Source organism: Oncorhynchus tshawytscha, linkage group LG02 (assembly GCF_018296145.1).
Source record: "Oncorhynchus tshawytscha isolate Ot180627B linkage group LG02, Otsh_v2.0, whole genome shotgun sequence".
NCBI lineage: Eukaryota > Metazoa > Chordata > Actinopteri > Salmoniformes > Salmonidae > Oncorhynchus > Oncorhynchus tshawytscha.
This window is the reverse complement of record NC_056430.1, coordinates 61,634,551-61,646,288: the sequence shown is the minus strand read 5'-3', so window position 1 is coordinate 61,646,288 and position 11,738 is coordinate 61,634,551. Positions and strand designations below refer to the sequence as shown.

At 41.2% G+C, this 11,738-nt stretch overlaps 1 protein-coding gene across 1 annotated transcript; it reads left to right on the top strand.

Annotated features, from left to right (window-relative positions):
• Window positions 1-4,479: 4,479 nt before the first annotated feature.
• On the top strand, window positions 4,480-8,630 carry etaa1a (ETAA1 activator of ATR kinase a). Its single transcript, XM_024442591.2, has 6 exons — window positions 4,480-4,808; window positions 5,209-5,343; window positions 5,459-5,538; window positions 5,779-5,888; window positions 5,971-7,691; window positions 8,176-8,630. Exons 1-6 carry the CDS (start codon window positions 4,667-4,669, stop codon window positions 8,298-8,300), a joined length of 2,313 nt encoding a protein of 770 aa, XP_024298359.1. The 5' UTR covers window positions 4,480-4,666; the 3' UTR covers window positions 8,301-8,630.
• Window positions 8,631-11,738: the final 3,108 nt, after the last annotated feature.

The window sequence follows — 11,738 nt, the reverse complement described above, 5'->3', positions numbered from 1 at the left end:
ATCCATCCACCTGACAGGTGTGGCATATCAAGAAGTTGATTAAACAGCATCATCATTACACAGGTGCACCTTGTGCTGGGGACAATAAAAGGCCACTCTACAATGTACATGTTTGTCATACAACACAATGCCACAGATGTCTGGAGTTTTGAGGGAGCGTGCAATTGGCATGCTGACTGCAGGAATGTCCACCTGAGCTGTTGCCAGAGAACATAATATTAATTTCTCTACCATAAGCCTCCTCCAATGCTGTTTTAGAGAATTTGGCAGAACGTTCAACCAGCCTCTCAACTGCAGTCCATGTGTAACCACGCCAGCCGAGGACTTTCACATCCGGCTTCTTCACCTGCGGGATCGTCTGAGACCAGCCATCTGGACAGCTGATGAAACTGAGGAATATTTCTGTCTGTAATAAAGCCCTTTTGGAGGGAAAAACTCATTCTGATTGACTGGGCCTGACTCCCAGCCTATGACCTCCAAGGCCCACCCATGGCTGCGCCCCTGCCCAGTCATGTGAAATCCATAGATTAGGGCCTAATTAATTTATTTCAATTGACTGATTTCCTTTATAAACTGTAACTCAGTCAAATCATTGAAATTGTTGCATGTTGCATTTATATTTTTCTTCAGTATATAATAAGGAATGAGCAGGGCCAGCTATACCACAAGGACCCCTTATTTTTTTTATTTATTTCACCTTTATTTAATCCAGGTAGGCTAGTTGAGAACAAATTCTCATTTGCAACTGCGACCTGGCCAAGATAAAGCAAAGCAGTGTGACACAGACAACAACACAGAGTTACACATGGAGTAAACAATAAACAAGCCAATAACACAATAAACAAGTCAATGACACAGTAGAAAAAATAAAGTATATATACAGTGTGTGCAAAAGGCATGAGGAGGTAGGCAATAAATAGGCCATAGGAGCAAATAATTACAATTTAGCAGATTAACACTGGAGTGATGAATGAGCAGATGATGATGTGCAAGTAGAAATACTGGTGCGCAAAAGAGCAGAAAAGTAAATAAAATAAAAACAGTATGGGGATGAGGTAGGTAGATTGGGTGGGTCCATACATATGGACTATGTACAGCTGCAGCATTCGGTTAGCTGCTCAGATAGTTGATGTTTAAAGTTGGTGAGAGAAAAAAAGTCTCCAACTTCAGCGATTTTTGCAATTCGTTCCAGTCACTGGCAGCAGAGAACTGAAAGGAAAGGCGGCCAAATGAGGTGTTGGCTTTGGGGATGATCAGTGAGATATACCTGCTGGAACGTGTGCCAAGGGTAGCTGTTGTTATCGTGACCAGTGAACTGAGATAAGGCGGAGCTTTACCTAGCATAGACTTATAGATGACCTGGAGCCAGTGGGTCTGGCGACTAATATGTAGCGAGGGCCAGCCGACTAGAGCATACAGGTCGCAGTGGTGGGTGGTATAAGTTGATTTGGTAACAAAACGTATGGCACTGTGATAGACTGCTTCCAGTTTGCTGAGTAGAGTATTGGAAGCTATTTTGTAGATGACATCGCCGAAGTCGAGGATCGGTAGGATAGTCAGTTTTACTAGGGTAAGTTTGGTGGCGTGAGTGGAGGAGGCTTTGTCGCGAAATAGAAAGCCGATTCTAGATTTGATTTAGGATTGGAGATGTTTAATATGAGTCTGGAAGGAGAGTTTACAGTCTAGCCAGACACCTAAGTATTTATAGTTGTCCACATATTCTAGGTCGGAACGTCCAGGGTGGTGATGCTAGTCGGGCGGGCGGGTGCGGGCAGCGAACGGTTGAAAAGCATGCATTTGGTTTTACTAGCGTTTAAGAGCAGTTGGAGGGCCCGGAAGGAGTGTTGTATGGCAACACTTATTCATGTCCTCATTACATGTAGTGCAACAAGACCACTCATGGTCTGTAAAGTTTTTTGTTTTTTTAAACAATAGGGTGGTTGGGGCCTTGCTCAGAGGGGGGCTTTGCCCTTTTGCCCTCTATGCAGGGTTAATCAAATAATTCATATGGTACTACCTAGAACCCTCTATGAATGGTTCTACAAATAACCGTTTTATCATCTAAAGGTTATTCCTAGAAGCGTCTATGAAGGGTTCTACCAAGAACCCTTTAATTGTTGGAAGTTCTTCCTAGAACCCTCTATGAACAGTTTCCCACAAGCCTTATTATCCTTTAAAATGTGATTATTTATGACAATACATTACATATATCATGAGGCCTTTCTTTGAGGGCCCTAGTTAAACCCTAACACAGTGGTGTTAGGAATCTCCTGGTTTACAGGCCACACTAGTCCTGCAAGTCACATTATGCTGGCTTGCAAAGTGATGTGTAATTCCTATTGGAATCCAGCCAGAGTTAGAATATCCAACAAGTGGAATTGTTAATTACCCGCAACCTGCATTCAGAATGACTGCCCGGTTAGGGAAGATTAAATACAGACTACCTCAATCATCTAAACTGGAACAACCATGTCAGTAACGTGTGCAATAAATCCAACTGACTGGATTTGTTTAGAAAACTATGTTATTTATAGTTTTATTTATTTGTGTAGCATAATACATATCAACCAATCAATGTACATGCAAAAACACAGATACTACAGTAAAACAAACAAATAGGAAAATCTCCCTGCAATAGAGCATGCTGGGAAATATTATATATGGTTCTATGTAGAACCATTCTTACCTTCCAAAGAATCATCAAAGAACCCTTCATCGGCAAAAACAGTTCTTATGATGATAAAGGTTCTAGGTAGAACCCTTTGCCTTACAAAGAACCCTTGTCTTCCAAAAAAGGTTATTCTGATCAAAACTGTTCTCAGTAGAACCCTATCTCTCTGCAAAGAACCCTTTTGGAACCCTTTATTCCTAAGAGTGTAGGCCTAAATAGACAATGATTGAGTATAGATTACAAAACATCATCTGAGGCGGCTCTAAAGAGATCTGCTAACCTGAAAGGTCTGTGCTCTTAAATTAGAGCCTGGGCCATTGTCACGGCTCACATTTTAAATATTTTTTGGGAAAAATGTTATTTAGCCCAATAGAAGCCTACCCACTCTAATGCAAAAAACAGGTATGTACCTTTTTCCCCCTGACAGCACGGCGATGGATTGTTTTTCAGTGCATAGAAACACAAAGTTTTCTTTAGCACAGCAGGGTATTCTATTCCGAGGCACCCTCCATGAAATATCGTGCATATCTGTCCTTGGACAGAAGCCAGTTGCAGTGGTATGGCATTTCAAAGTGAAGGGATGTTGATGAATGCTAGGGGTTTCGTCACAGTCCGGAATCACCAAGGGATACATAACTAACTCCACCCTCGTTGGAAGCTCAACAGTGTGTAAACACACAGAAGTAGCCTAGAGGAGCCAGCAAATATTTGGCGTATTCTATATGTCCAGATTATCACCCATTGTAGCCTGCAAGGACTTACATTTATCTGTATGCTTATATCTTGTCGTTCAAATGTATGCCCACTGGTTTCTGATGAACCCCCACACTGCCAGTGGAAAGCACTCAGGCACAAGAGGAGCAGACAGTGCTGGAGTTCGCTCAGAAATTCCACCAAACTATCACAACTGTGATCTGCAATATGCTCCATTCACTCCAATGACATTCCCCTAATAAACTCACCAATTAGTGCTTCGCCATTAGGTGCCATATAATCACCTATGGCTAGATAAACAAATGAAGTACGGTCAATGTGTTGAGGTTTGGGGCTCTGTAAAGTCATGGTATTCCCTCCAAGGCAAATGACATTTTGGTTTTGAATTTTCCAACAAAAGAGGCCACCAAGGCATCTCCTGGCTGTGGGTTTGACGCTTCATACCTAAATTGGAAGTGACGGGCCTATGGCCCCTGCTCTTTCATCTCACTATCATTTGGGCGGAATGTTCACATTGGTGTGACAGAAGGTGTTACTGTGACTTTTCCCCATGCTGTAGCAGCAGACATTGCCTCCAGACTTTTCTGAGAAAGAGCCTGATGAGGCCCATATGAAATATATTATAGGAGCCACCGACAAAAATGGAAATACAATTCATACAATTTCTCATGTTATTTTTTTTCAAGAACAAAAAAGGAAAAAAGTGAAATGTCCATTGCTTGTTTGAAATGTAAAATAATATACGTTATCCATTTACATTAAAGTTACATAAAAAAATAATGATAATAACAGTAGGCCAACTGTAGTAAGTAAAGGGGGCGGGTGGGAAGATGGGCTTGATGATAAACGGACACCATGGCTTCAGAGAAAGCTGTGCCATAAAGATCTAGACCACATAATACACATGGACTATGCTATTGAATATATACATAAATAATAATAATAATACTAATGTAATGTATCCTTTATTTAACCAAATGTAACAAAATAATTCATAACAAATCTAACATTTCCAATTCGGAACAGTAGCTATTTTAGTTGTATGTTGTCGTTGTATCTCTATGCACGCTTGTATTTGATGCGCAGCAACAACGCAAATTGGATTCCCTCGGAAAAAGAAAACGTTCTGAAACGGAAGTCGAACTGAATCATGGGAATAACATGGCGGAATGTTTGAATCTCTGACGTTGTTCCAAAACAACTTCTCTACATTTCGCTATTACACGATGTATTTAAATACATTCTGGTACCTACATATATTTATATAAAGTTTCACTATAAATGCCAGTTACTGTCCCTGCGAACAATATGACAGACGAGAGCAAGCAAGGTGGAGGGAAACCGAAAACAAACAGACTGAGAAGAAGCCCCAAACAAACGCAAGCAACTCCATCTCTCATTGATTTTCCAAAAACCTGTCAAGGTCAGTAGCTTGCAAGCCACGAATGATGTGTTGAAATGACCAGCCACTGATTCAGCTAAGTAGCTAGCTAAATAGCTATTCCTGTAGCCCGTAAGCTATGAAAACAGCGTATTAGCTATGTAACGTACCTAGCTAATGTACGGTGTTGATCTACTAATGTTACTTGTGCTAGCTAGTTAGCGTATATAACATTACCTATGTTCTAGCTAGATGGTGCCCAAAGCTAGCTAGCTAATAGCTGAGTAAACTCCACTCCATGTTGAATGAAGTTTAGTTTGCTAACTAGCTAGGAGTTAATGGCATGTAGCTAGCTACTTTTTTAGTTTAGCTAGTTAGTTAGCTAACTGTTACCACGTGTGCCAATTACAATTCCATAATCAATTCACATATCTAACATCAGATTTCAAGACGCCAACTCGTGTGACAAGATCAAGATACAGCAATGTATTCAACAAAGGAGAGTCACCAATGAATGAATCAGAACTTCAACAGGATATCATTTGGGATGCCACTTCCCCTTCACCCCTTAGGACAGGTAATTATATTTACATGTCAATATAACTATACATGTAGCCGGGCTAAGCAGTGTTACATTTTTTTAAGTTTACCTCAGCTTATTTTGACTTCACTTTTTTCATGTTCCTTCTTAGTTAGCAAAAGAGGCAAGAAGTACTCTGCAAATGTTGGAATTGTGGACATTTCCGAAATCGTCAACAGGATAGCTCCCAAGGTTGGTAACACTCTGGCTAGCTAGCCACAAGTGTGCCATCAAATACATTTTTTTAAATGTTCAAACTAGAACAATGTTCATTACTAGACCCAGTGATGTGATTTTTCTCATACTTCATCATATAGCCAATCTTCTTCATTGGGCTCTTAGTATAGTGCTGTTCAATACTCACAGATACTATGTTATGTTGCTCTGAAATATTTACTGTAGTAATATTTGGTATAATTGATCTTATTTAAGCATGGGAGACCTGTAGTTCCAGAGTCGTCCTTGCTCCAGTGGATTGGAGACAGTGCTGTTCCCTGCACCCCAGAGATGCAGCAGCCCAGGGCCAAGAAGAAATCTCCAAGGTAATCCCCAAGACAACATAAGTTATTAGAACAGAGCTTGTCACTTGCAAATATCTACATTTTAATTTTTTTCCCCCTACAGGCCAAATGGAGTGGATGACCTTTTAAAGTTGGCAAAACAGTTTGATTTCAACATGTTAAGGCAAGACGAAGAACGAGTCAATGATATGCACGAGCAGAGTTTGGAGCTTCTGTCAGACTCGGAGGAAATATTGAATTTAGATGGCAACGAGAACCAGCCTCCGCCCTTACTGAGTAATGTCACACCTGAAAGCACACAGTCCGCCCTTACAACAAACAGCACGGGAAACTCCAAAGACCAGATACCCCCTGACCATGAGATGGAAGATGATATGGATTTTTTATTTGATGGACCAACTCAACACATAAGTGGTAACTTAAGTCAGAATTCATTGCCTCGGTCCTTGGAGGTGAAGACTGCTCCCACTGTGTCCTCCAAAGTCATTCCTGGAAAATATCCAGATTCCATACATGGCCACACTTCGACCATCTCCTCATCGCATCCTGTCAAAAGAAGCTCAGCAAATAATAATTTTGACGATGACTGGGAAAATGATGATTTGCTGGATGACTCGCTGGTTTTTGAGATGACCCAAAACCCAGACCTCTTTGCCACTCCTAATCATTGTTCAACCCAAAGAGGGTCGAATGAAACAAAACATGAAAACATCAACCCCTCAGCCATTTCCAAAAATGCTCTTCAAGGAAGTAGAGACATAAAACCAACTATGTCTAAAGGACAGAATGAAACTGTGAAAAACAGAAAATCCTTCATGCTTGAAACAAATCCTAATGTACAAGCAAAAAGTATCCCCTCAGAAGCATTACCAAAAGCAGGGAATGTCCCCGACACTGTCAGACCAACACCACATAGGAACGTACGGCAAAACCAACCAAGTCTCGTTCCAATCAACAAAGCTCCGTCTATGGAGTCCAGTAACCAACTAAGCCAGCAAACACCGCACCAGTCTAATGGAATAAAGGCTTGGCCGCAGGTGCCTCTTTTTCAAAGTACATCGATCTCAACCAGCTCAAGCACAAAAATGTCCAACTCTTATTCAACGTGGCCCCTTCAGGTTGATAATGGCTCTTACCACAAGCCCACAGAGAACAACAATATGAAGGGAACAGGTGTCATCAAGGCCCCAGCTAGCCACATCATCATTCCAGAGGACGACTTGGACTCTCTCTTTGCTTCTGACTCCATCTGGGATGACAAAGACGATGACCTATTGTGTCAAGCATGTGATAACCTGGAAAGCCAGGTACAGAGCATGGAGGACCCTGTTATCACACGCACCCAATCCCTGCCCAGTAATCAGACGGAAAGACAGATGTTTGTCCCTGTCTCTGCACCTTTGAATAGCAGCAGATCCAATGTAAATCAAACGACCGAGACCACACAATCCAAATATTCCAACATTTCAGTTTATTCACAATCGGCCCCCGGGAACGGTAGCACTTTCACCCACTCTTTCAATAACAACAAAGTACCTGTTACTGTGGTCTCTGGTTGTAAAAGACAGAGTTACAATTCCTCAGCTGGAAATGTTACCGCTAACTCCACGTATAGGCTACAGAACCCTGCAGCAGGAGAAGGGCCATACCAAAGTACTCGGGTCAAAAGCACTTGTGTAGCTGGGAGCACATCTAATCAACAAGGCACTGGGAGTGGAGCGCGGCTGTTGTCATTCCCGTCACCTGTCTATGTGACTGAAACCCCCACTCGGTTCACCTTTAAGAGACCGTCTGGCTGCACGTCCATCCCTGTGACCAACAAAGGTAAGCTACCGTGAGTTGTCTGAGACGGCAAAGAAATGTGTTATGCAGCTGTGAAAAAGGCACGAATCTCAACTTGAAACGTGTAAGCGCATTGACGTCAATGCTTATTTTATGAGGTTAATGCTATTTGGGGCAGCAGGTAGTCTAGTGGTTAGAGCATTGGGCCAGTAACCAAAAGGTTGCTAGATCGAACCCCAGAGCTAAAATCTGTCGTTCTGCCCCTAAACAAGGCAGGTAACCCACTGTTCCTAGGCCGTCATTGTAAGTAAGAATTTGTTCTTAACGGACTTGCCTAGTTAAATAAAGGTTCAAATTTAAAAAAATGGTGGATGTTAAAGCATTTACTCACATTCATTTCGCCCCAGAATACTGAGCCCTTCTATTGCTGTGATAAAATAGTAATATTCATTAGACTTGTACTTCACTGAGAGTCAATGACGGTGTAACCCTCCTCTTGACTCATCTGCTTATCATTTTTTTTCAGCTTTCGCTTCAACCCAAGCAGCTGGGAAATGTTCTGTGGTGGAGATTGAACTGAAGAAACAGCAGGCCATGGAGAAGAGACGGCAACGGATGCAGACGGCCCACAACCTAAGGGCTCCAACCTGAGGCTGGTACAGTGCACATATACAAGAAGATTCCGAATTATAGTTGGACAGTGTTGGCTTACTCTAAACGCTGACTTGTGCTAGACTGACCATACAGAGCTCTACTATATAGTTGTTGTAGCCTCGTACTACTATCATGATCTCTTAGCAAAACAGAATGTAAGCTCGCTAGTCCAGGATGGTTGTACGAGGCTAGAGATGCTGTGCCTTTGTCTCATAATTTACATCACTCAATCCATTCCTGAATAAGATTTTAGTAGTAGTAATATAAATGTTATTTAGATTAATGTATTAACTCAACTGTTAATAAATCAACTTTTTTAAAAATAAACTAACCTCTTTTCAGGGAGTATGTTATCAGTTGTGTTTGCAGAGTAGGCTAAGCCTTTTCATTATATTGTATATCAGTTGTGTAAATTACATAGCATCACAAAATGAGCATTTTTCTGACATAAAACACGAGTCGCCTTGTGCTCAGTCAGAAAAACTCATGTTTTATATATTTTCTTGTTTTTTTACATTGTTTGTTTTTTTACATTGTTTATGTTTTTCATTTGCACAATAATGAAACTGCCTCAAAAGATGGCACACAGATATTAAAGTTGCAAAAGGATCCCCCCTTTTCCAGACAATACTGTGTTGTGTACAGCAGTGACATCTAGTGTCCTTTTGTTTCTGTGTCATGGAAGGTCACGCTTCCTTTAGCACACCATCATTTCTCCTTGTGGAATACAACAATTGAGTGTAACAAAACTACTGTCACTACGCACAAAATAACCAGTATGATGCAACAGTCAACACAGTACAATGAGCTCCTTTAGGACCGGCACACACAGTAATGAGTAGTGCTTTCAACACAGATGGCCTGCGTCCCCAAATGGCACCCTGTAGTGCAAATAGTAGTAGTAGTAGTGCACCAGTTTTGACCAGGGCCCATAGGGAACTAAATGGAGTGGTGTGCCGTTTTAAGATGCACACATGGTTTAAGCCTTGTTTATACCTTTCTTGATCTTATCCACATTTTGATTGTGCCCACATAGCTGTTGCATCTACACATGCAAGTAAAATGTCTCGTCTGTCAACATGGTGACCAGATATCCCGGTATGTACATGTACCCTGTATGCACATTTCTTTGACAGATATTCTTTCAAAATAATGTTAATCTATTAATTTTAAGACAATTAATTTATAGACCTGTATAATCATGATTTCAATGGCTTCATCATCCAGATCTGTTTACACTTGATTGATATCCAGCTACAATGGTTCCCCGACTACCTCCGGAATTGGTCAGGAAGATCTGATCACAATTAGATAACAATGTGTCTTAATTGTCTACACCTGTCTAAAAATGTGGGCACAATCAGAATGTGGACAAGAAAATAACAAATTATACCTGTTAGAACCAGGTATAAACAGGGCTTTTGGAAGGTTTGAAAGCGGTTAGCCTTCGACTACACCATACATGCAGTTTGGTAGAGCGTGTGAGTAGAGACCTGAACCCTTTCAGCGTCCTGTAACTTGGGATCTTATGAATCCTTCAGCCATAGTCGAATTTCAGTTTGCACTGTAGGAGCCTCAGGATCTGGCCCTGACTGAACAGTCCGCTCATTTGGATTTGGCCCCACTTCAATCACATCCACACCATGTATCACTTTATTACATAGATCCTTTACACTCGGTAATTCGAGGAGCTGTATTGGTCTGCCTGCAAGCTCTGCTCACCATGTTGATGGGACAAACCATAGACATTAGAGACAAAGGAATTTTAATGTAATGTATATGGTAAACCCTTCAATCCAGCGCAGATAGACACACCACTCAAAACCTTGAGGGAATCTTACTGTTAAAGTGATGCTCCAGGGCTTTTGTATAATTTCACATAGTTTTGGAGGTAGTGCTTATGAGCTAAACATTTTTTAAAATATATTTTGTGAATTTGTAAGTGCTTAAGATCCGGGACTGCATCTAAGTCTATGTAGTTTGGCAAACCATTCAACCCAGCACACACACCACTGTGCATTTCAGTTTCATTCGAGGAGTGCTCCGAGGCACCTTGCTCAGCAGCCCAGCCCTATGCAGTCAACCCATCCGGACGGACTCGTCAGGTCCAATCATTAGTAGGCTGGCAGCTGTCTGATGGAGAGGCTTGCTCCCCACCCCGGCTGGGGCGCATGTAAGGAGAGTCGCATTATCATCAGACCGGTGTGTAACTGTACCGGTAGTCTGGGTGCACAGCATTGTTGCAAATCAGTGGCACCAAGATGCCAATCTCCTACCTACTGGACTTACAATGCTATTGTTTCATTTTTTTTATTTTTTATATATCTGTAAAGGGATTTGACTAAACCCTCTTGCCAAATGTAAATAACAATATTTCACAGTTCACTATTGCAAATGTTTTGTAATGATTTCACCTATATGACACACCAAAGGGGAACAGTTTGTGGTTTTATGGCCCACCTGACACTTAGAACAAGATGGACGAAAGTCTTCACTGACGATAATGTTGCAGCCACCTGACAATCGCTTCAGGTCAAATTACGTTATCTGAGAATTGCATTGAACTCCCAATGACCCCTTCTTTGCCCCAACTCAGTGTTCCATTAATTAGTCTCATCCCAATCAGTCAGGACACTGATACTTCGAGGCTTCCTTCATCAAATCGAATCTTATTGACATGGGATGTTGATACACGGTGTTATCTCACTGGATTAATATTAGAATGGATGAGACCAGGTTTAGTCTTGATAGATGTTAAAGAAACCAAATGCATTAATTACTGCTGCATAGTCAAGGAACTACAGACTTTTGGTACAACATTTGCTGACTAAGCTCAACTCCATGGTGCAGGGTTTCTGATGAACTCCACCACCGGAGTTGAGCAGAGACCAGACTGGAATTCAGCTCAGAATATATTGATTCGCCCAGGGTCAATACTTAAAAAAAAAAATGTAAATTATGAAACACTTACCTTCTACTTATGTTTTGAAATCCATACTTTTTTTATTAAAAGGTAATCACTTTGCTCGTTTCTGTTTCTCGAAGATGGCAACTTTACACCATCTGTAGATTGTGATTTTATGAGTATTTGGAGACCGACCTGCGTAATCGGAGATTCAACTGGCACATGCACATTCACACTGTTGCCATCTTCGAGAAATAGAAACTAGCAAACAGTCGGTTGTATTTGATTAGCTTTCATTTAAAAAGTATGGATTTAAGCAAACAAAAAGGCACGCAACTACAAAGGACAAACATAGGTACAAGGGAAGCGTTAAATAATTGACTTTTTATTTTAAGTATTGATCTTGGGCAAATCGATATAGTCTGAGCTGAATTACACAAAACCTGGTCTCTGCTCAACAACAGCGCTGGAGTTCATCAGAAACTCTGCACCATGGAGTTGAATTTAGTAAACTAATCCAAAATAAGCAT

Excerpts from the sequence above, each read along its gene's own strand:
- etaa1a (XM_024442591.2), top strand. The coding sequence starts at position 4,667 with ATGCCAGTTACTGTCCCTGCGAACAATATGACAGACGAGAGCAAGCAA. Across the intron at positions 4,809-5,208 it reads TTTTCCAAAAACCTGTCAAG|ATTTCAAGACGCCAACTCGT; the intron begins GTCAGTAGCTTG and ends ATCTAACATCAG. Across the intron at positions 5,344-5,458 it reads CCCTTCACCCCTTAGGACAG|TTAGCAAAAGAGGCAAGAAG; the intron begins GTAATTATATTT and ends GTTCCTTCTTAG.